Raw genomic sequence first — 25761 nt, 5'->3', positions numbered from 1 at the left:
CATCCTGCTGCCAATTATTTATCCATTAATCTATAAACTCTATAACATTATCTGGCCATAATCTCATTGCTCTTGGTGGGAGCTTGCTGTGTGCAAACTGGCCGCCTCGTTTGTTCATTTGTGAACGCACTCCAAAGCCTTATGGGCTCTTTGGGACATCCAGAGGTTGCCACAGACGCTAAAGAAATGCAAATTCTTTAACTTTGGACATGTCAGCTTCCTTCGTAGGCTCTGCTTTTTTCTGTAGCACCTCTGCGTCTTGGCACTTGCAAGAAAGACACGGGAGGGGGGAAATATCCAAGTAATATTTTAATAAGTTTAATAAAATACACACATTAGGGAACAAGTCAGAATAAGCACAGCATGATTGCTGCTGACGCTGAAACAGAGAAACACAAATAAGAATTAGAAAAAAAAATACCAACTCAATTCTGGGAGAGACTGGAAAATTAAAATAGGAAACTTGGTTCACAGAGTGTTAGCACCTATTCCCCTATTACCCCAGTGAAGGGGTCTTGGATGAAGAGGCTGTAACAGAAGAACACCGGTTGCAATATAAACCTAACACACTGTAATTAAACAGAAAAAGAGCAGTGGATGGGTCGGGAGAGGGTGGGGAAAGAGTGGGAGGGAGGGAACAGAAAGCAGGATCGAGGGGGAGGTGGTGGAGAGGGGAGAAGAAAAGGAGTGATGAGGGGAAAAAAGAGACGGGGAGGAGGCAGGAGAATGGGATGGGGTGGGGAGAGAGAGACAGAGAAAGGAGAAAGCTGCAGATGGAGAGGGGCACACATTAAATGAACATCCAACTTGCCACTGATAATTTAAAGCAAAGTATGAATTACAGTTTTATACAAGATCATATAATCCACATATTTTATAAATAAACGTTTTTCTTTGAATTCTAATGGTGCGCTGTGGACCATGCATCAAACGGTACATGTTGTGAGGATTTTGCTTTACACAAATATAGATTTACTGTCCATAGTGGGAGTAAGGGGTGAGGTGGAGTGTGTTCACGGGTCATGCATGGACCTTGTGAGCTGATTAGGTTGGTCTTACCACAGCGAGCCATTCATTGCAACCAAACCTCACTGTCCTGTAGGGAAGGGGTGGGAGGGGTTAAGGTTGGTTGCATTCCCTGATAAACTAATACCCTCTTGTCTCAGCCCCACTGGCAAAGGGATGGCCTGTGACACCAGAAGCGGTGACACTGAAGCCAACCAGATATACCACAAGTATTTTCAACTCCATATCAAGAATTCAGATTTGGTGAAATTCAAGTAAACTTCAGCCTTTGGTCACAGGGATCATCCAGAAAACCGAAGTTATAACCATCAAACTTACATTGTTTAAAAAAGTCTCCTTTGACTCTACAGTACCAAAGGCCTGAGCACTCCTTATTACCAAATATACTGCTAAAATAAAATTAATTTCTTAAATGTACTTTTATAGATCACCACACACATACACAGATATATCTATACATCCACACATCATTTACTGGCCATCTGACTTTTGAATAAAAAGCAGAGGTTTCATTAACATCATGTATTGTAGAGACCCACAATCAATGGCTGGCTTGGAGGCTTGTACGTCTCTCTACGTGGGCTCCAAGGATGGTCTGACCTTATGACCGATACTGGGCAGACCAGTGTACACACAATTCCTCTCGCTCCAACTGTCTGACGCACTATTGCATCTGCAGCAACAACACTCACTGAGGTGGTGGAGGTTCAGTTATCACACTGGCTTGATTAAAACCTCTTTAAAGTCTCTCCTTTCTGCACAATCGCATTACCCCAACAGACCCTGAATTTACTGTTTAAACCTCCTCCTTGCCCTGTCTTGCATTGGTACAACTTCTGTTTAGTTTTAAATTATAAAATCTAAACTGTTTAGCATAAATAACACTATTTACAGAAACAAAAGCAGCTTTCTTTGAATATTTTTTAAAACATCTTTTTAAAATCATGCAATACTAAGGTTTCCTCAGAACAAATATTGACAGGCATTATGGAGTGAGTGATTGGGATTTTGCCAACTCTTCATGTTAACTTCACCTGATTGAATTAATTTTAGAATCTTCAAATGATTATTGTACATGGACGTTAAAAAAAAGTACTGCATTTATTATCAATATGAACACCTTGGAAAGATCAGCTGCATTACGGGATGTCTGGATGAATAAAGCCCTACTCACTGTGATGGGCTCAGTTGATGGCACTCTCATCTTGAAGTGAGAAGGCTGTGGGTTCAATCCCAATCCAGACAACAATCCAGTGCAGGACTGAGGGAGTGCTGCCCCTTCAAGCAAGCACTCTGTTGAATGAGATGCTAAACCGAGGCCCTGTCTGCCCTCTCAGGGTATAAAAGAATCCCTTGATGCTACCTCCATGAACAGCAGATATCATCCCCAGTTGACATTACTAGATTACCTGGACATCATTGGTTTCGGTTCATGAGGACCTGCTCTATGGCAATTGGCTGCCACAATTAGAACAAATGGCTACATCTCAAAAAGTACACTAGGTGGGTGATTGTGAAAAGGCACTATGTCAATGCAAGTCCATCCATCTTCCATAACCCAGGACTATTGCTTTTCTGTATTTGTCAGGTATCATCATTGAAAAGGAAATGAATAAGATGTTGGGTATTTTTAGAGTTGCAATTATCCATTTTCCAGCTTGCCTACGAACAAAAGGCGCACTGAGTTTACAGGATCAGAGGAGAGAAATCTGGTTTTTAATCTGATGAGTTTCTAAAGGTTTTATTTGCAACAAGTTGCCTGTAAAGACTTCTCATCTCCCCCAGCGCTGGTCAGTGAATCTGACTCCCAAGTTATACCAATCACCTGTTCCAGCCCTCAACTGTCAGCAGTTTCCAAAAATTATGCATTTATATTTTCATTAAACATTTTTCATGTAATATTTTTGGATATGGCTGCTGAATAAAGGGAGGCAATGAAATTAAGGACCAGTACAAACAATTCTGTGCAGTGAAGGTCCTCCATGTTTAGCTTCTCCCCAACTCTCTGTAGGCACAGTCTGCAGTTGGAGAGGTTACGTGGTGGTCAGCTCTGGTCACTACACTGCAAAAAGGACACACAAGCAGAGGGGAAGGTGCAGGAAATATAAAAGATCTGCAGGAATGATAAATGACACCAAAACCCAGGTGTTGTGACTATCAGTAATACTGAAGCGGATGGGGCACTGGTAAATAGAGGGCGTAAGGTGGTCTTCAAAATTTGACCAGGAATCGATAGGGTAGAAAGAATTGTGGGGGAATAAGGAGGGGCCATACCTTTAAGATGTTTGTTAATCAATTCAGTAAGGAATTCAGGAAAAACATCTTTATCGGTGAACAGTTTAAAATGTAGAATTCATTATCCCATTGATTGGATGAGAACAAATAAACTTAAGTTAAATAAGCACATGGATTTAAGGAACATAGCAAATGTTTGATATGGTGAGCAGTAGAGATTTCTGTGGCATTGGGCTGAATGGCCTTTTCTTGTGCTGTAAACTTTGGATAACAGACATGTATGAAACTGGACTGTGGGCACTGGCAGGTGGGTGCAACAAAGTGGGGAAGTGGGGTCAGGGTGAGCCAACTCCTTCCATCCACAGGTATTGCCCACACTGATGTCTGTTCTTCAGAAGAGACTCGGTGGATTCTCCACTTCCATAAGGCCGATTGTTGTGGCTCCAGGTCCCTCCTCAGCTAGTGGGCATTGAGAAGACCAACTAACTCAACACCAGGCTTGATCCCACTATAGCTGGGATTAAGCCTGCTTCGACAGCAGAATAAGGGCAACATGAGCAGAGGAATTAGAGAAAGGAAATGGGAGGGAGGGAGAACATAATAACATTATAGAAGAAAGATTTGAATGCCTGAACCTCAGCATTGCTGCAGCTGCAGAAGGAACCTGCAATCTGCTTCATTATTCTCTCATCCCTTCTGGGAGCATCTGTTTCCTTTACGACCCAGCTCCGAGTCTAAACAGCATATACCAGTGCCCTTGTAGCCACAGCTGACTTCATTCCGACTTCTGTCAGTCTACTTCCCAAGTGCATTCTCCAGAAACCCACCCGCATTGGGTAGAGAGGGGGAACCTTGGCCAATGTTTCCCACTCTGTCTCAGCAACACTGGAAGGTAAAGGGAGGGGATGAGGGAGCTGGACCCTCAATTCCTTGCAAAGATTCTGGGAAATGGACATGGGAACTTAGTGTGCACCGGGCAATCTTAGTCTGAATCTGTGCTATCTGTGCTGTACTGCCCACTTTAGTGCTCCACTTTCAAGGATGAGTGAGCCTAAGATTGATCACTTCATGGAAGGGTTAGGATCCTGCCCTAATGTTCTGCTGTGCACATGTCGTGGATTCCTTGTTGGAATAACCTTCCCTTAGTCAACAGATGTTCTGGCAGAGGGGATGAACCTAGTAGCTGACAAGTGCTGTTTCCCAGATCGAGATATTGAGATAGTCCTGCACTGCAATAACCAATTATTTAAAACAAAGTTGGAGGTCAAAATGTCCACAGAAAATGCTACAGCATGGCATGTCCTACAAAGCAGAAGGCCGAGAGATATTGGTTTTTAGTCTACACAAGAGTCAAAAGGTTCTCAGGACCAGGCAGAGGAGTGGAGCAGAGGGCAAGATCAGATCAGCCATGATCTTTCTGACTGACAGAATAGATTTGAGGGTCCAAATAACCAACTCCTGCTCCTACTTCTTATTCTTGGATTGGGACACTACACTGCCTATGACCCTGAGCTCCCAATCCACCCCAGCAGCAGTGATCAGTGGGAGGATGAGCGGGTCGATGTGGTTAATGTACGAGTGTCACATCTGCCCCAATCTGACCTCTCTGTCTCTAGTCTCTTAGGGTTTCTGCAAATGAAGCCCTAGCACAGCACCTCATCTTGTTAGGGCACAGTGCAGCCCTCAGGACTTAATATTGACTTTAATGATTTCAGGCAGGTGCCCTTTAGTGTCCTCTCCACATCTACCCCACCTCTGCAGTCCTGCCACCCTGGGCTGGAACCACACTGCCAGAGACCTGCTGAACACCACCCCATTTTCACAGGTGTGCTGGATCCTGGTTCAAGAGAGAATAAATGTCCTTATAGAGGGCACTCTGACACAGTGGGAGATCCAAGGTGTTGCACAGGAAGGTAAATGGGTAAGATTTGGTAGTGAGCCAGGAAAAGACCTTAGAGCAGGGGTAGTGAGCTTTGGATGAGTTTCCACTTACTGCCAAGGTACTGAAGGGAGGAGCATTAGTGGAGAGGAAAGGCAAGGAAAGGACATACTGGGGGGGAAATGCTACAGGGGATGGAAGCTCCAAGACCACAGGATTTAAACACACAAGTGAAAATTCTAAATGGTGCATCACAGAGTGGGAGCCAATGTAGAGGAAAACAGACATTGCTGGAAATACACAGCAGGTCAAGCAGCATCTGTCGGGCGAGAAAGCCTGTTGACATTTCAGGACAAGGACCCTTCATTGGAATTGGAAAAGCGAGGAACCAAGTTGCAGAGCAAGGGATGATTGGAAAGGACAGCGGAAATGTCAGTGATGGGGTACAGACCCAAGTTGTCAAGGTAAGAATCAGTTTAAGTACCTGTTGGAGACTAATGGAAAAAAAATCAAACTAGAAATGATAGGTGCAGCCACATCTGTGGAGAGTAAAAAGTGTACCGAAATAATTAAAATGAATATTAAGTCCCAACATGCCCAGAGGGAAAGTGAGCTGCTGCTCCTTCAGCTTATGTTGGGCAAGGTAGGAGGCAGGAGTGGGACGGAGAATTAAAGTGACAGTTGACAAAGCCTTACGGACTGGTGATTTAAGTCAGCGAGAACGGGAAGCAATGGTAAATGGCTCAGGTGGGAAAAAGATGGAAACAGCCTTCCATCTTACCAAATCTAACCTCTCTAACTACAATCTAGTGCATCTACACCAGGTCTACCCCTATTTGAAATATCCATTGCATAAAAGACTTTTAATTGTCATGTCTCTATAAGTGTTACCACACAACCTAATTTCCTTTGAAAATGGAGAGCTGCAGTTAGAGTTATTGTATTGTTTTATAATTCATGCAGTGGGTTTTGTTGCATGCTGGACAGTTGCCCCAGATAGTAACACAACAGTGCTAGATTTATGTAGTGCTTCTAACCTGGCGAGATGTCCCAATCTGCTTTAGAGGGAAAATTTAATCAAGCCGCACCTAAAGTTTTAAGAAGCCTCTTAAGTGAAAGTAGGGGAGGATGGAAGTATGGGAGACAGTTGTCTGGGCAGGGAATTTGAGGGATTATAGCATTGCCAGTTGCAGGGATAGCCACCGGGGCAGTGTGATTAAACATGGATAAACAGGAAGAATACAGATCTCTCTGAGGCTCATAAGACTACGGTGTCCACTGCGTCATTAACTTTGAGTCACTCCACAATCTAAGGTGGATTTGGTCTCACCGTAAGGTCTCAGACTGCCACCTAGAGCCAGAATCCAGATCAAAAGATTGCTGGGCATGAGTATTTAATACTACAACATTCAGTACAGTTTTAAAATATTGCTCGTACATAGGAGCAAGGAACAGCAAGGACAATGGCATCTGATTGTTCCAATGGTGCAAGTTTTATTGCCTAATCATCAGGTCAGTGATCACCAAGGTCTGAAGCAGCCGTGGAAATGCGTTGCATCAGGACTACCTTCAACGTCCTTCCCATCAAACCCTACAACATGGATACATCTCAATTCAAGAGCCGTTCCATCTCCTCCCCTCATTCAGGAAGAGCAGAACCAGAGGACAGAACAGAGTAGGGCTTGACACTGTTGATTTTTAATTTTCTTACAGTTTGGGTGTTGCTTTAGCTGTCATTTCTTGGCACAAGTTTGTGATAAATTGTAACCAAAGTGGTATTGACTGTGATCAATTCTCACACAAAGCCATCTATTTCTGCTCTTATTTTTACTGGTCCAGATTCCCTACCAAACTTGCCAGCATCATCCCAACCCTGTACCATCACCAAGTCACCCAGTTACTCTATAGAACAAGGTATTCTGTTCTACTTCCACAAAGAAATGTGACTCGTGCGCCGATTATTGACTGCATCCACATTTTGAAAGCTACATTCTTAAACCAATATTCATGGCTGAGATTATTAAAAAAAAAATGCCAACATGAAGCTTCACCAGTGAGGGGGAAAAAATATTTGGGGATACTTTCTCAGTTACCAGTTATACTAAAATATTCAAATACAGAGTAAGATAGTCACAAAGAAATGCAATAGGGGATCCTGAAAAAAATCTTTCCCTGGAGGGCGATGAAAATGTGAACTTATTTTCAGCAGGTGTGGTTGAGGCTAACTGGGTAGTTGCATTTGAAGGAAAGCTAGATGAGCAAATGAGAAAGGAGGAGAGAGAGTTATGCTGCTGTCAGTTAAAAAGCAGAAATCTCAAGTGGAGCAAAAATCCTGGCATGGATTGGTTGGCTCAAATAGACCATTTCTGTGTACAAATGTTGCAATCTATGCAGATAATACCTTGCAGGTTAGTCAGCCACTGGGCAGATCCAGTCCCAATGATGGGAGTACCAAGCTATCCTTTCCTCTTCCCTGACACTAAGTATTCCCACATTTTGTTTGGATTTCCTTTGGTACCATAATTCAATGAGATTTTATGCAAGTTGCAAACTCTACTTCCACACCTTTTCTAGCAAGGTAAGGTCAGCCCCCTCTGCTTTGATACAACGTCCCACCAACCACTACAAGGTACAGTCAGCCCTCCCTGCTCTGATACAACGTCCCACCAATCACTACAACAAATACAATTTCTACTCCTACAGTGCTTTTACATACCAAAAACATCCCAAGGATTGACAGTTTTATCAAATATAAAGCTGATTTCAAATCGCAATACTTGGGCAGATGACTATAGGCTTGTTCAAAGAGGTAGCTTTTTTTTTTAAAATTAAAAAACACCTAAAGAGCAAGAGATCTTTGGTGGGGGGAGGGAGAGGGTGAAATCCCAGAAGTAAAGTCCCTGCCAATTAAAAAGCATGGCTGCTAATGGTGGGGTAATTAAATCCTCTTACATTCAACAGAGCAGGATAGCACAGGACTGTAGAATGTGAAGATTTCCGGGGATGAGGCGACAGAAGTATTTGAATGCTGGGAAAGAAAATTTTAATTCCTGCAACTCACTACCTTAGCCTGTGAGCACCTTCACTTCATGGACTGCAGTGGTTCAAGATAGTGGCTCACTACCACCATCTCAAGGACAGTTGGGGATTACCAGCAACACAGTACGTAAATAATAAGAAAACCAAAGAGCTGCCTAACCGCAAAAAGGCACCATTCAACCTGTAAAGTCTGTGCTGGTTCTTTGAAAGAACAACAGCGTTCAGGCCCATTATTTTGTTCATAACCTTGTATGCTACCTGTCCTCAAGTCCCATCCATGATGCTTTGAGAGAAAATTCAAGTTCACATCGTGGATTCTTTTTGAGAGGAGTTAACAGATGGATACGGAGAGGCTGCTTTCCCAGGCTGGAGAATTTAGAATTGGAGGCATGGTGTTAAGGATTGGTCATTTGTAAATTGAGAGGACAACTGTCTTGTGAAGCTCAGAACTCTTTACCCATAAGATTATGGAGGCTCACTCAAGGCAGAGATCTGTAGTTTATGGACATAACATAATTGGTAAGAGTGGATTTCAGAATCAGATTGAACTGAATGGTGAGCAGGTTCAAGGAGCATAAAGGCTACTCCCATTCCCACCTCTTATGCTCAGAAGTATGGACCCTGTGCCCAAAAGGTTGTTGCAACTCTCCTTCCCATAGTTTCTTCTATTCTCAGATTTTTTTTAATATCTTTGTTGTTTTACATATTGGACATGCTCCATACCAGGGAGGTAAACCAGCAACATGCCAGCCTTCTTCCTGTCATCATTTTGCAACTGTGCTTTAAGAAGTGATCCTCATCAAGGTCAGGCTGAATTGGAATGGGATAGGTTGCCCCACGTGTCAGCCACAAGCTTGTACCAGCCAGCTACAGCACAGAAACCTGAATGCAAAAAAAAAACCTAAGATCAGCTTGGGTACAAGGTTAGATGCAAAGTACAACTCTCTGTACTCTGTTTCAGGAATAAGGCTGAAATCCTACAAGGCTCCTAGGCTACATTCCCACTTCAAGCATCACGCAACCATCTTCAGTCCCCGGGATTGTTCATTTACCTTTCCATAAAGAAAAATGTACTGGGCTACTGAGAAAGAGGGAGATGAATTGAATAGTTCTTCCAAAGAGCCAGCATAGACATGATGGACCAAACGCTCTCCTTCTGTGCTGTATGGTGATGGGGAGGGAGTGGGACTGAAGTGAACAGAGAGATAACAACTCACTTTCTGTTCACTTCACAATGTTGGTCCAAGCAACAACATTGGCAGAATAAACATATGTGAAGGGACTTCCAGAAGGAGTTGGCAAATGTATCAATCTCTTTTCCTTTGAATGTTAAGGAATTGCTGGAAAGTGGTGCTGAGGTACAAGATTAGCCACAATCTTAATGAATGGCAGAGCAGGATCAAAGGACCAGATGGCCTTCTCCTGCCACTATTTCTTATGAGGCGGGAGAGGTCAGTGGAGCTCAGGGGCCGGCAAAGAAAGAGGAAGGAGAAACAAAAGATGGTACGTGGCCTCCTCTGTGCTGCAATCATTCTCTGATTCTGTAAAATTTTATTCATGTAAAGGGCAGTGTGGATGGAATTTTGTCAGTTTTAGGTAAAGAACCAAGGTGAGTAGATGGGTTCAACTGATCACCTGGACCAATGGAGGGACTTACTGGCTCCTTCTGATTTACAACACACACCAACAAAGGGATACAACTTGCATGTGGAAGATGCCTGGGAGTTACTGTTCTGCTGGGGCTTCCAACATGAATGGTTCAGCAAAGGCACTAGGCAGAGCCTAGACAAGGTTTCCAAGTGCTGGAAGCTGGTTTGGATGCCATTTTCTGAAGTGCTAGTTCAAGTCAGCTGCTGTCAGGAATTTCTGGAAAAGCACTTCCACCTGAGCTAACATAGTGCTATCTATCCCTTACAGTAGGAACGGTTAAGCCTCAGATAGGATTGAGGAGGGGTGGGATGGAATAGAAGAGCTTGTGCAGTGGAAGAAACGAGACATAAGAAGGGGGCGAGGGGACATGGAGGCAGGAGCCTTGACCTTCCCACTGAGGCCTGGGGAGGCAGGAAAAGGATGCAATTGATCCCAAAATGAGGGGAAAAAGTCATGGTAACCTGGATCACCATCCTTCTGGGCAAAGCTTGGCAGGAAACCAATGCTGTGAAGTGCTGAGGTAATCAATCTCCAATTAAAATCCACAGCAATCCTATAAACCAAGCTCTTTATCGCAACATTACAGCAAGACTGATCAAATTAGCTATGATTCTAATTGAATTACAGGAACAAAACCTCTGCTCACGTGATCTGTACTGCCCCAAGGGGTCGGGTTTATGAGTGGATACCAGGCTACTGTAAAACCTGGTGCACCATTCCTTCAGCAACCAAAGTCTGAATATGGGAAGGGTGACCTGGAGATCACCGCTATATCTGATCTCCTGGCTGCCTACATTACAGGAACAAGTGTCGTTCTAAAATCGGTTCATCAATACACAGAGAGACGAGGATGAATAGTGATGAGGAGGTTCAAAACAGATTCAATAGTAAAAGTCAAAATAAAATTAAGCACACTTTGAAAAGGGGAAGTATTTGTAGGGTGACTGAAAATAGTGGGAAGTGGGAGGACTAACTGGGGAGTTCTTTTAATGAGCCAGCCACTGTACAAATGGGATGAACTCCCTTGTTCTGTACCCCAAAAATGTATACAGGGAGGGTCAGAACTCTGGCAATCTGTCTGCTTTTGTTCAGGCAAAGCAATCATAAAGTCAAATATACACAGCAATAAACAGTGCCATGTAACTAATCACAGAGCTACACAGAACGGAAGCAGACGCTTTGGCCCACCTAGTCTGTCCTGACTACAAAACACCCATTTACATTAATCCTATTTTTAGTCTCCCCACATTCCCATCAACTCCCCTCAGATTCTACCACTCATCTACACGCTACAAGCAATTTATAGTGGCCAATTAACCAGGCTTAAAAGGGACAGAGCCATGCTGCGTCCTCACCTTGTAGTGGGTTTCGCCAGAGAAAGATGTAGAGAGATGGGGCAGAATGATGCCAAACACTAGAGGAAAGATACCAAAAATTGAGGCTTTCCAGCCTCTGAAGCAGTGGATGAGGTGTAGGTAATAAAGACCACAGTGACTTCCTACAAATGGGATGCTGGATGGACCCTGAGGAGCAGTGTGGAAGCAAAATGCAAGAACAACACATCAAATGAAAGGCCGGGGAAAGGAAGAACATGGCCATATGGAATGAGCTGCCAGAGGAAGTGGTTGAAGCAGGTACAATAACAACATTTAGAAAGGTACGTGGACAGGTACAAGGATAGGAGAGGTTCAGGGCGATATGGGCCAAACGTGAGCAAATGTGACTAGTCTGGTGGGCACCATGGACAAGTTGGGCCAAAGGGCCTGTTTCCATGCTGTATGACTCCACAAACTCTCACTGACCCTACAAACATTGAGAAATTGGAGTAGTGTTGAGCAATCCACAGTAGAGGACAGCCTGCCAATCTTCACACAAATTTCTTGTGACCCTTTGGAACGACAAGCCAAGCTGGTTTAGTAGTAACCCGTTTCTCAAGATGGTTCAGTTGGAGCGGTGAAGCAATAGCAGCTTTACAGGGAGGATGAGGTTAGAACTAGTTGGGGGGAAACAGGGACCAACAGGCAGATGTCTCAGGAACAACAGTTTGGAAGAAGGGTGCCAGGCACTTCTAGCCTATCTGGCCTTCTCCAGTTGGTGACTCATTGTGTGATTTAACCCTAAGATGCTTTATCTACTTTTGCTATAAATTTTACTTTATATGAGAGACTAAGGTTATTCTCCTAACAGCAGGGAGACTTAAATGAAGGTGGGGTGGGGGGCAATCAAAATTGTGAAAGACAGAGAAAGAGAACAGAATTTTTCTATGGGCAGAAAAAGAACTGGGGTGAGCAGAGGAAAGGAGCAGAGCTGCTAGAATTGCTTGTGTTTTTAATTAAAAGGCCATAACAAGATGCAATCTGGAATGCACTACCCAGAAGTGAAGGAAAGTTGATAACTTTCAAAAGAGAGTTGGTTAAATACTCGAAGGGGAACATTTGCGACGGGGACGTGGGGATTGTCCAGAAGGGAGAGCTCTTACAAAGAGTAAGCACAGGCACGATGGACTGAATGACCTCCGAATGGCCGTTCTATTAGCAGCTAAGCTTTCTATAGACCCCAGGTGGAGTTGCAACAAGTACAGAGCAAGTCTCCATTGTCAATGCAAGCCTTTAATCTCAGAAACACACACGCAAAAAGATCACTCCTCTCATTATTTAAATAAGGCACTGTTCTTTTCAATTTGCGTTTACAGCTCTCACATCAGTCTAAGCCAGGCCAATATTTTTTTTTATATATATATATAAAAAAATCAAATCAAACAGGCAAAAGAAAACAATACCATTTATAGCACAGTATAAAAACTCTATTCACAGTTGGGGGGGGGTAGGAGGGGGGAGCTCCCTGTATTTTCTTTACAAGACATCTGCTTACGTGCTTAGAAAAATAAAATTAGGATCACAGTCGAGTTCTTTCCTCTGCGATTTCAAAGGCTCGCCTCAAGATTATAAAAGCAGCTTCATCAATTAATGCTTTCTGAGGTCGACTGTTTTTCTTTTGTTGTTAAGGACACAATAATTTACAGTGAGTCCTGCGGGCAAACGTGTCATTTTGCATCTGTCCGCTTGCGCTTGTTGGGAACTGGGTCGCCCTTCTCACTTAGTTTTCGTTTCTTTTGTGCTTAGCCTCTGATGAGACGTCACACTTTGGCCTGTGCTTGGCTGGGATGGCTGCTTTGTTTCTAATTTTGGTGCCTGTCTTGTCCCGCTGTTTGGCCTTGGCTGGGGACACTGCCTTCCTCTGAGCCTGTTTTGTCTGTCGCTCCTTGCCCACACTGCTCTTTTTCTTGGCATTGACCTTTGTGCCTCTGACCCTATCTCGAGTACGGGACCTGTTCTTGGACCTCGGAACGATTTTCAGTCCGGTACTGGGGGACCTCTTCTCTGTGCTTTTCGGGAAGGTCTTTGTGGGCAGACTGCTGGATTTTCCACCACCGCCAGCCTTCTTGGGAGCTGGTGGCTTGCTGGAGCTGCCGTCAGCTTTGGGTTTCCGGCTGGCTGGGAACTGCTTGGGTGTGGACTTGGACGGAAGTGCAGGAGATATGGCCTCGGACTTGGAGGTCTTTGCCCGCGCCAAGCGAGGTTCCTTGATGGGAGCATCCCTGGGTCCTTTCCGCTTCCCTTTGCTCTCCTCGGGTCTCCTCGGGGCGGCAGGCAGAGGGTTCCTGGGAGAGTCTAACTGGGTCTGCGAGGTCAGCTTGGGTGAGACCAGGGGATTCATGCAAACACTCTTGTGCTTGCCTGTGTGTTTTCGCCCAGCTTGCTCTTTCCCGTGCTGAAATTTGTGGAGTTTGCCCATCATGTTAGAGTACTTCCTCAGGATCCAAGCACTGACGGGTTTTTTCAGCCCCAAGTGTTTGGAGAGTTGGGGCGCCATCCTACTTGAAGGGGGACCAGCCCCTTCCTCTTGGCCATCTGGCCCTTTGGCCAGGAAGAGGTCCCTGGGGGACAGGCCACCTCCAGCGTCTGGCAGTAAGTCCTGCTGCTGCCTAGCTCGCTCTCCTCCCATCAAGCTCATCCTCCGCACACTATCTAGCAGCGCCCGGGTCTTCGAGTTGTTTCGAGCAGGCGAGGCCATGGCGAACTTTTTCAGGTGTTTCTTTAGCCGCTCAGCTTGCGGACTGGGAAAAAGACCAGCCATGGAGCTCTTCTGCAGGAAGGTCTTGGCTTTCATGGCTTCCAGCGGATTCCTGGCGCTGACGTTCTTGACAATCACTAGAGATTTGGTCTCGGTCGTCTCCATGAACCACTTGCAAATGTTGGCCAAGTTGAAGTTGGCCACAAAGAGTTTCTGCACTGGAGATATTTTGTGGTCATACAATCCTCTGACTTTGCGCGCCCTCTTCCTGCTTTTCCAAATTTCCTTGAGACGATCGGTCTTGGATTTGGCTTTTTGAATCACCGGCCCTTCCTTCTCCAGCTGAATCCATGCTTTGTGAAGACTCTCATATTTGGCGTTCAAGGTGGTGATTAGCTCCTGGTTTTCATCCTCCGAGCACCAATCCAAAAATTTTGGTCGGCTCACTTCAGTAGCATCGGCATCGTTCACGCCAGATGGCTCAGACTCTTCATCCTCTTGGATAACTTCGGTGGGCAACTTTCTAGTTGTGCATTCAGTGTCCTCTTCCAGCACTCTTGTTTCAGACTCAGTGACGGACGTATTTAAGCATCTCAAGTCACGTGACCCAACACCAATCTTCTTGTCCCCTGGTGACACTTTTGCAATCACTCCCTTTGTCGTTTGATGTGAAGACCCAAAATTGGTCACTCTCTTCGCAAGGCCACCACTTGCCCGCTTTGCGCTTTCCTTATGGGCATCTATCTTTCGTGAACCTGACTGCTGTTGGCTTGAAGTAGATACATCATCCACGGAGCCACTGGATGACTCTGAAACTTGAGTGGTTCCAGCATTTTGAATGGAAAAGGAAACTTGCCTCTCTTCAGCCGATTTTACATCCACACAGACCTCGAGAATTCTACCTTGTTTGAGGAGTGTTTTCTCACGTACAAAACTGTCAGTAATCAATTCTTCATCTTCCGAGCTCTCAGGCTCCTCTCCTGGAGCTTGAGAGGCAACCTGCTTAACTGCTGGCTTTCTCATTTTGCTAACATCTTTCATGGAAGTGGTAGCAAGGGATTCGTCGACCTTGCTCTCGGGGTCAATAATGCTTTGTAAAAGGGTTTTGTTGAAGCAGTCCACTGGAAATTGAACAGATGTCACTCTGCTGATGCACACTTCCCTTCTGTATCCCTTCTCACCTTGATTCCTCGGGAATTTCACACTGAGACAAGGGACTAGTAAGCCATCAGCACTAACCATGGGCTCCTCTTTAACATTGCCGACATTGACCACAGTCTGCGGCTGTGATTGTTGACTCCTTAAGCATCTGTCAGAAGGAGCAGGCATCAACCTTTTACGTTGTTTTCTCTTTTCTGAAGCTGGTGGAATAGACGTCTCCTCTTTGATGGGGCTGATATTCCTACCATGCTGGAGAGATCTCATGGCCCTAATGTCTTCTTTCCTCTTGTGGTCAGGTACATTCGCATCAAGGTCTTCTGGCTTCCTCCCTCTCAAACACAGATTGCTCACTGGCACAGGGCATTCAATACCACCAGTTCCTTGTCCTTCCACCACCTCCAGGGTGGACTGTCCTGGATCACTGCACCTGCTTTTGCCTTCGTGTATGGAAGCTGGCTGTGGATGCAAATCGCTTTTGGGCATGACAGAACAAGCGACTGATTTAGGTGGAAGACATAACGTAATCCCCGATCCTTTGGAGTAGTCTTTCTCAGTCAACAATTTTTCTACCTTTACCTTATCAACATTTTCAACTGATTTGTTTGAATGTTCAGGTTGTTGGGATTCCACCATTGGCTTGCAGAGACCATGGCTCAACTCCCCCAAGTCACCATTTAATAATTCACTGCTGTTGTTGTTCTGCTTGCTGCATTGGTTTTGAGGAAGGTTAATCTCAATACTGTTAACAGGACTGATTCCAACATTATCTAAATAAGACACAGAAGGGTCTTGATTCCCATTATTCAGACTGGGCTCTAAGTGGTTTAAAGAGCTCCTGTCCTTTGCTGATGAATTACCCTTCATCTCATCTCTTTCCTTAACTAACTGTTCCAGTCCAGACAGGCTCTGTTCAGTGCTCCTGCATTCCTCCAGTAGCTTGCCAAGTGGCTCAACACTTGGGCGAGCAGCCAGCAAGCTTTTGCCCTGTTCTCGGGAATCAGCCTGTACAGTGGTACATTTGCTCCTGTGTACGTTTGGAACCTGCGCACCCCTGATTGATGCTGGACAGTTTTCGGAGCTGGGACTGTTAACCTGGCCAGAGGGCCTCTTCTGTTCCCCTTCTGGGTCATTGCCATTCATGGAAGATGCATTGGCCTCCTGCAACTGGCAGGCCTGACTTACATTGATGACCTTCTCTGCACAGTTTGCTGAGCAATTAAAGCTTAGATTCTCCTCGAGCTCCTGAACTAAGTTTTGCTTCGGCAGTGTTTTCTCTTGCCCCTTTGCCCCATGAATACCAGTGCCAACTGTCACCGGAATACCAACAACAGGCACACTAACAGGCAGAGAAAGCACTGGCTTCGGGGTCACTGGGGCAGGCGGGTTGGGAACAAAAGACGCAAGGCTCTCCTTCCTTGCTTCCATTACTGGGTTCCTGGCTGAAGTGCGAACTGTCTTTAGCTCCCAATATTCTTCATTGCAGAGATGCCCGCGGGTACTTTTCCTCGCCGTCTTTCTCGTGGAAGACCAGGACCTCTGGGTGTCGAAGCGGCATTCCGTGATCGGCTTGCTGATGTAAACAATGTCGCACTGGTTGTCGTGCTCGTTCACATATTGGCACACAGTTGACACGGAAGAGCGCGCCCGCGGAACTGTCACCCTGGTGCTCTTTCTGGCCGTCTTGGTGGGAGGAGACTGCACCTTTAACCTCAGGCGCCCATTGGCGCCCCGCCCACCAGGACGGGACTTGGAGAAAACCCAGCAGTCTTTGGCGCTTGCAGCTGTTGGAAGCACATGATTACCCTTGACAGTCCTTTTGGTGGCAGTGGCACTTTCTTGCGGCCCCCCATGAACCAGCACACGTTTAATTGCTTTGTGGTCCGAGCCTGCTCCAGAACCGCTCTGTGGACCATTCTGACTTTTAATCAAGTTCTTTCTCAGGTTCAGTAACTGCATGGGGAGAGCTCGGAGAGTCTCCTTCTGACCTTTGGCGGTGACTGTACTCTCTATTTTGTTCTTCTGGTTGCAAGAACTTACTCCTTCTATTCGGTTAGCAGTACTAATGAGTGCACAGTCGCTGGAGGACAGACCCAACAGCGAGTTGCTGATCAACTTCCGATTCACAGTTTCTTTTTGCAAAGCTTCCAAGTTTCCCGTTTTGCTGCAGTTATTTGTAAACATACCTTTAGAGGAGGACCTTGCCCCAACAGTGCTGTTTTTGATGAGAGTCCCACCACTACAGCCACCCAAGGCTGCTGGTGATTCAGCAGAAGTAGCACCACAGACCTCACTTCCCATTACATGAGGACCCTCACCAGGAGCCTCTTTGCCCTCCGTGCCATTCTCACAGTTCAAGTCACTCTGGATTGAAGTCGCTCGATTAAAGGAAGGGCATGACTGGAAGGTGGCTCTGCTCCTCAATGGGTCTCCGGCATTTTTGGCCTGCTGTTGCTGGGGAGCTGGGCTGGAGGCAGCCATGTCCTCATGCTCCACTGACTCCGACTCAGGACCCGCTTCACTGTGCATGTGACTGAGCACACTCATGAATTGTTTCTGGTGATGTCTGCACAGCTTGGCCATAAACTGGTCCAGGGACCCCTGGGGTTCTTTACTGAGTTGCACCTCTTGACTTGGTATATTGCTGTCACTACAAAAAACAAAAAGAGAAAAGGGACATTTACACATTTTAAATGAACAAGACAAATGCCATTTTACCCAATTATCTCACTACATTGGTTGCCACAACCAATAACACACTTGTTATTACTCTCAACACATTCTACTTCAGTGTCTATTTACACTAAAGAGTCAATCAAAGAAAACACCTGCTTCTATGAAACTTCTTGGTGTTAAGGCTTAAAATAGGAATTATAATTTTACTTTCTTCAATGACATTTAATGATGCAAGCTTCCTTGTGTCAGTTCAACAGGTTCTTAGTTCTTGAAGTTAGTTGTGCCAATCATCATTTGAAATAATGAAGAAGCTAGTGCACGGTATGGAGGTATCCTAGACACTGGCTTGTGCTGTACGTCTGGTGGTTCAGTAAGGTCTATGGTCTAACTGGTGCAGAACCCCTAAACAGGACAACATGGTCTCTTAATACCAATAACTGAAACTGGAGGCACAGTAAAGGTCACAAGGATAGGAGACAATTGCAGCAAACAAGACTGACAGTGAAAGATTTACACTGGCGAGAGATCAAGGAATGTGCAGGATAAAGATCAGCCACAATCCCCCGAATGGTAAATCATCAACAAATGCACTGTTTTGCCTCATAAGCAGCTGAGTTCCTACCAGTATCATGTCTGATACTCAGCCCTTCATCTATATCACAAGGAGGAGGGCAGTGATTTGAGAAAGGGTACCATCACCACTAACTCAAGGGCAGTAAATGCTGGCCATGCCAACACAATGCCCACATAGAGAAATAATTCATGACCACAGTGAGCTTTTGATATTCATGAATGGGCTTCCATGTTTCCTGCATTACAACACTGACTGCATTTCCAAAGTACCTCCTTAGCCAAGGACAGAAGGTGAAGCAGAAATGGATGGCTCTCTTTTTAAAGTAAACCAAATTCTTCCTTATGATATTGAATAACACTGTACTGGGAAGGTCTCTGGATTACATCTCAAAAGTTACTGGATTGGCATCCAGATGCCAGAGTTCAAATCTCACCAAGAAAGCGGGGGCATTTAATTCAAATAATTGATAAATCTGGAATTAATAACCCAGTTCCATGCTCACATTGCTGATGCTATCAGATTATTGTAAAAACCCATCTGGTACACTAAAGCTTTACAGGGAAGGAGATCTGCCTTCATCGCTCAGTTTGACTCCAAACACACCAGTGATTCTTCGCTCCCTCTGCTTTGCAGGGACAATTAGGTACAGGGGAAAAAAAAAATCTGGCACTGCCAGCAACCTCAGATAAATTCATTTCACAGCTGAATCTATAAATCAGCAGATTTGGATGTGTAACACTCATTCCAACACAACCCAAGTTTGGATGGACAAAAATCAAAATGGCAAAACCCTCATGGCCCACGGCATTATGTTATGTTCTTAAACAACAGCTTACTTTACATTGCCCCTTTAATGTGGCAAAATCATCCCAATGTGCCACCATATCTGACATCATCAAGGGAAAAATTAGGGCCAATGACCTAAAGCTTGATCAAAAATCTATTTTAAGGTGGGTTTTAAAAGAAAAACAGAGGCAAGGAAGCAGAGGACTTAGAGAGAGAATTCCAGAGCTTAAGCACTCAACAGCTGAAGGCACAACTGTCATTGGTGGAGTGATTAACACTGGGGACAACCAAGAGGTCAGAATCGGCAGAGAACTCGGAGAGTCGTGGAGCTGGTGGAGATTGGAGTGAATGGAGGTATGGAACTGAAGCTGATCAGAGTTTAATAAATAAAATGCAAATTTTAAAAGTGAGACACTGCTAACTGGCAGCTGATACTGATCAACATGCCTGGGGCAAAAAGTGAATGGGACATAGTTGGAACAAAGGCTGTAGAATTTTGGATCACCTCAAATTGAGGAGGGAGGCCAACCATTCTAATCTTCTCCTGGTCACGTCTAAAAAGTAACAAAAGCCTGGGAAGGGGTTTTCAGCAGACCAGATGAGGCAGAAGAGTCAAGCGATGGTAAATGTATTTATGTAATAATAGCATAGACGTGTGATTGAATGTTTATTAGTGGCAAATGTCGCACCAACAATCTAAACAGCCTGGATCAATTTTCAACAGATGGCAAGGAGAGGGAAGGAAGCAGTGGTTAGGAAATGGAATCAGTGTCGGGACTCAAAGACAGTGACTTCAATCTTTGCAGCACTCAGTTGCAGGAAATAATAAAAGGGTCACCCATTTTAGTTGGAGATGGGACGGAAATTTTTCACTACCCAGCGAGATGCACAGTTGAATCGTCGACTACATTCAAGGCCGAGATGAATTTCTGGACCATGAGTGAGTCAAGGAAAGGAAAATGGAGCTGACACCAAGATCAGATCAGCTATGATTATTCTGAATGGCAAAAACAGGCTCAGGAAGTCGTGGCCTACTCTTCTATTTCTTAAGAAATTCCTGTTCATATAGCAATGTTGAATAAGCAGTCTAAACTTTGGAGACAGTGAGGGAGTGGGAAGGGTGTGGTGTGGTTTACTGAGATTCTAGTGACCAAGCGAGAGACTATGTCAGTACAACTACTCCAGCTTAAGTGACAGATCTCATTCTGGGTTACCAAGAGTGCCAGTCCATTGCAAAGAAGATACATTTGATGATTTGAATTGCAGGATTAGCGAATGAGTCACAAAATTCCTTCAGAGCAGGAGTAATCTACGCAGTGGCCTTCATGCAGCAATCAGCCCAAGGACTCAGCACAGATGCATTATCAAATAAAATTCAATACCAACCCATGTAATGAGATAATAAGTCACATAAACCCTGCCAGTACAGAATTAGAGGCATGCAACAGTCACAGAGAATTGTTGAGCTGGAGGAGGTTACAGTGATGGCCTCCTGGATTCCATTCTCTGGAATCATTTCCCTCAGCTACTCCCCACCTCACCTGATCTCCCCCTTCCTAGCTCAGCATCAATCTGCAAAGTGCTCTTATGTTGAAGGCTCTTATGTTAACACAGCTCTTACTTTGCTATATTCAAATAAGGAGCTGGGTGAAAAGAATTGCAATTGTTTTCTTCTGAAAAGCTATTAGTGACCCAGCCATGGCAGTGACAGGGGCAACACAACAAACTTGCCTCCATAAGGTACCTTTAACAAAGCAAAGTAGCCCAAGGTGCTTCATAAGAGCACAATCAAACAAAACTTCACTGAGTCACATTAAGCGGTATCCGGATCCATGGAAGTGCTTTGATGACAAAAAGCAAGTTTGTGCTCTTGCACTTTGCTGACAATGAGAAGATGTTATTACTTATGTGCAGTTCATTGACAAGGCCAGTGTTTGTTGTCCATCCCGACTTACCGCTGAGCTGGTTGGCTTGCTGAGCCATTTCAGAGGGCTTTTAAGAGTCAACCAAAATCAAATTTTTGTTTATTGTCATATGCACAGGTGCAATGAAAACCTTACTTGCAGCAGCATCACAGGTACATAGCATCATATAAGCAGCATTCACAAGAAAAACAAATTAAACACAAGTTATACAATTTTAACAAGAAAGAACACAATTAGAATTTTAAAAAAGTCCATTTTAGTGCAAAGTGATCATAGTAGTGTAGTGGTCACCATGCTGTTGTGGGTCTGCAAAGCTGCAAAGAGTGACACTTAAGAGACTCTTAGATAGACACATGAATGATAGACAAATGGAGGGCTATGTGGGAAGGAAGGGTTAGATAGATCTTACAGCAGGATAAAATGTTGGCATTACTGTGCTGTAATGTTCTAATACTGACACACTCTTTGGGACAAATACCCCAACCACAAAAAGAATAGCTGCTTGGAACACTCGCTGATCAGACAGCAACAGTGAGGAGAACAGACAAGGCAAAGGGCTCAATCTCCAAAGAATCTCAGCGTGGCTCTTGGAAACCCAACACCATTCTCACAAATACTGGCACTCAGGACCCCCTCCCCAAATACGGTCAGCTAAAGCAAAGGTGTTCCAACTGCTGAAGTTATTCATTAGCACACACCCACAGGCATAACAGACTGAGGAAATATCAAAAGCAGATGTAATACCCAGCGACTGATAAGATGCATTCAGACTTATTTTCTGCATTTCCCCAAGGGATCAGGAACCATTCGGTAACTGACTTCCCTGACCCACTTCTTTGGACATAATCCCTTTAGAAACATCTGCAGTCGCACATTAATGTAGGCCTGGTATAATCTGGCCTCCCTTCTTGCAAATTAGGCTACACAATTTCTAATTCTGTTGCTTCTAAAAGCCCAGTAGAGCAGGGGAAAAAAATCAAGAAAAACAAGCTTGTAGTCTTCTTCACTGTTCCATTTGAAACACTTTGCATTCTGCCGCTCTCTCTTTAGTTCAAACACTAGGGTTTTCTTACTGTCAGTCTCCATCTTTACTGAGCATATCAGATGTCAACTCAGCCAAATTTGCTTTCCCAGCCTACTGCCCATCAAAGAGAAACAGTGGGCTATCACAGCTTGAGCATTCTTGATCTTGCTTTCTGCCCAGCCTGTCCTGAAAGAGTAGCTGACTTTTAAAACTCATCTCCAAGGTTAAGCCAAACAATAGGCAGCCTGGATAATAAAGGGGATGTGGGGGTGGTGGTGGGCCTTAAAGGTAACAGCTTCCTCTCTCTTTAATGGGAAGCTCGTCAAAAGCTGGCTACTTCCCATTTCCAACATTCTCGCATTAAACATGTTTAGCAGAAACCGTAATCCTTGGCGGATGAACTTTTTACAGTAAATTCCCAATATAGGCATCCCAGAGAGCAGCCTAGTCACACAACCTCTGACCTGCTCCAAGAACCTATTGAACGTCTCCCACCACTACCCCCTCCTCATTTTGTTCTACCATATTTTGCTTGAGCAATCCCCTACGCTTCTCAGCATGGAATTCTTCATTCCTCGGGCCTCATCCATTCCCAACCCAGTCATTCTCCCACCAATGGTAGGAGCACCTTCTCCTCAGCAACACATCATGTCCCCATAGCCTCTTTAACATGGTAACCCATATCAAGGCTCTTCATGAGTGAAATGTCAAACAAACTTTGATGCAGAGCTAAGTAAGGAAACACTGCGATGCATGATCAAAGGTTATGTTTTGCAATGTATTAACGAGGGAAGAGGTTAGCAGTTAGCGTAATGCTATTATAGCGCCAGTGACCCGGGTTCAATTCCGGCCACTGTCTGTAAGGAGTTTGTACATTCTCCCCGTATCTGTGTGGGTTTCCTCTGGGTGCTCTGGTTTCCTCCCACATTCCAAAGACGTACGGGTTAGGAAGTTGTGGGCATGCTATGTTGGCACTGGAAGCATGGCGACACTTGCGGGCTGCCCCCAGAACACTCTATGCAGAAGATGCATTTCACTGTGTGTTTCGATGTACATGTGACTGATAGATATCTTAAATAAACAACTAAGTTCATAAAGGAAATTCCAGAGCTTAGAACCTGCCGCTGGATGGGGTAGCAAATAAAGTCCAGAACAAAGACAAGGTCACGAATAGAGCAAAGGGATCCTGGAGTTGTGGGACTGGAGTGGGTTCATGAATTCATATTCCCTTGGAATCCCTTCCCTCAACTTCTCTAAGCAAAGCTTTTGGTCTTCAACCCCTGGTCTCTTCCTGTGATGCTGTGTGAAAGCAGCCAAGGTATTGTCAAAAGCAAGCAAGGAGCCAAATGACATGAATCACCTTAGATTTCCACTCTGATAAAGTGAAAATTGATGTCAGCCCTGGCAGTGTTTGGGAAACTGTAACAATAGATAATATTACCAGGATGCCTTTAACCCAGTAAAATGATTCATGTTACACAACTGGGACAATTTTGTACAACTTCTGTGACACAGTGTCCATTTAAGACAGGCAACAGAAAGCTTGATCAGGCAGGTTTTTTTTATAAGAAAAGTTTCTTAGAATGGGACCGAAATCTCAGCAGGTGTTTTTCAAGTGGGAGATGAGGGGTTGGGGAAGGTGTCTGGCAAAAATCAGACAGAGTTTTAAGTACTAATGACTCACCACCAAGGATTCCAACAAGGACACAAGATAGAGCCGGATGAGAGAAAGGCTGAGCTGGATCACAATGCCTCCCTTGAGGCTGAATAGCTGCTCCCTTGGGTGGATATTTGCTCAAGCTACTGGATGGTAGCTGTTACACACTACACTGGAGCAGAGGGCAAAGTATCTTGGTGGATGTGAAAACCCCACTGTTTAAAGAATTCACTATTCAAAGAGCAAGGTTGTTCATCTCAGTGCCCTGAACAATCCATCAGCCAACACCACCAAACTATAAACAAACTCACATCATAGAATGCAAAATCTTGCTGTGCATGAATTTGGCCACTATGTTTCTACAACATCTGCAGTTCATTTAGTACTTTGTCTCTCCAAAGCATTTTGGAAGCCCCAAGGCTCATCTTCAGAAAAGGAGCAAAGTGGCAGTGGGTAGATACTATTACTGCTAACGAGTAACTACTCCTCCTCCTCAGTACCCCCCCCCCCCCCCCACCTCCTCCCCCAGAATGGGTAACTTTCACAATCAATGGAGTTCCAAGCCCCTTGGATAAATACACTGCAATATACAAGACACCAGAGGCTTGAACATTTCCTTGCTGTAGCTATTCAAAGGAATCTCTTGATTTACGGAGTCTTAGCTAGTGCTAACCTCAGTTGATTTAACTGCAATTGTTTTCAACACTTCAATTAACAAGAACAATAAGTAGTTTATCCTCTCAAATCAGAATATCTTAGTCAAGTAAAAGTCCACTTGTAGGAAAGGTGGGTGCCTGAGCCAGTCTGTGGATTGAGGAAGATTCAATTTGCACGTCTCTTCAGATAGTAATCCAACCAAAATCTTGTGACGAGGTGAGCATGACTGACTGCCCTAGACGTCAAGGTAGCAACCGACCAAGTACGACATCAAGGAACCTTACTAAACCTTATTAAAACTTGAAGTCTGTGGTAATTAAACTGAGAACTCCCCATTGTCTAAAATCATACATAACATAAAGCAGGGCATTTGTAATTGCTGGGTCAGTCATTTCAAGACCAAAATGACTGGTTCCTCAGTGTATTGTTCTAGGACCATCTTTAGCTGCTCCATAAATCCAGAAGTGGGAGCATTCTGAAATGGGACCATTCTGAATCCTGAAGCAGCACATGCCACACGGACAATATTCAGGTTTGTTCTAGTAAGCAGCAAATAGTATTCATGTCACAGGTGCAGGTAGTGAACATCAGTCAGTCCAACTCCCTTTAACAATAGAATTATCATTACAAAACTGATCCATAGATTCTTGGATATTAAGAGAATCAAGGGATAAGGAATTCATGCTGGAAAGTGGCACTGAGGCTAAAGATCAACCATGACCTTACTTAATGGTGGGTCATACACAAGGGCCAAATAACCAACTCCAGCTTCTACTTCTCAGGTAAATCACCCATCCCTACTTGGAAGGACAAGGGCAGTAGATTATGGATATTAAATGCTGGTCTTCCCAGAGATGCCCACATCCACTGAATGAATAAAACTGTACTCAGTGTACCAATCTATAAGATGCACTCTAGCAACTTGCCAAGGCTTTTTCAACAACACCTCCCAAAGCTGTGACTTTTACCATCTAGAAAGATAAGGTTAACAAAGGTGTGGGCAAGTACAACCTGCAAGTACCTTCCAAGTGTCACAACATTCTGACTTGGAAACATACTGTTGACCCTGTAATGTAACCAGGTCAAAATCATGGAACTGTGCAACACAGTGGAGGAGCATCACATAGATTGCATTGATTCACCACCTCAAGGCACAGTTAGAAACTGGGAATAAATGCTCACATGCCACAGAAGAGCAATAAAAACAAACATTTACATTTCTCTAAACAGAGCCCTCTTGTGGGTCTCTGATTTTAATTACTACACAATTTGTGGCTGTGTCAGAGGTTTATTATTGTGAAATTTCTTGCTGTCCCAAGCTCCTTTAATTCCCTTTATAAACCAATGCTATCTCTCAGATCAGTTGAAGGAATTTCAAAACTCTTCACAGTATTAACACTT

General features: G+C 44.5%; 1 protein-coding gene across 1 annotated transcript in view; it reads right to left on the bottom strand.

Moving 5' to 3' along the window:
- Positions 1-201: 201 nt before the first annotated feature.
- The window catches only part of LOC127576871 (uncharacterized), a 102590-nt gene continuing 77030 nt past the window's right edge, over positions 202-25761 (bottom strand). The window contains 2 exon segments of the mRNA XM_052027677.1: positions 202-12945; positions 12948-17711. Coding sequence (XP_051883637.1) covers positions 12873-12945; positions 12948-17711 — 4837 coding nt within the window. The 3' untranslated portion in view covers positions 202-12872.

This window comes from Pristis pectinata, chromosome 12 (assembly GCF_009764475.1).
Source record: "Pristis pectinata isolate sPriPec2 chromosome 12, sPriPec2.1.pri, whole genome shotgun sequence".
Lineage (NCBI taxonomy): Eukaryota > Metazoa > Chordata > Chondrichthyes > Rhinopristiformes > Pristidae > Pristis > Pristis pectinata.
The sequence above is the reverse complement of the archived record's forward strand: the minus strand, read 5'-3'. Positions and strand labels throughout refer to the sequence as shown.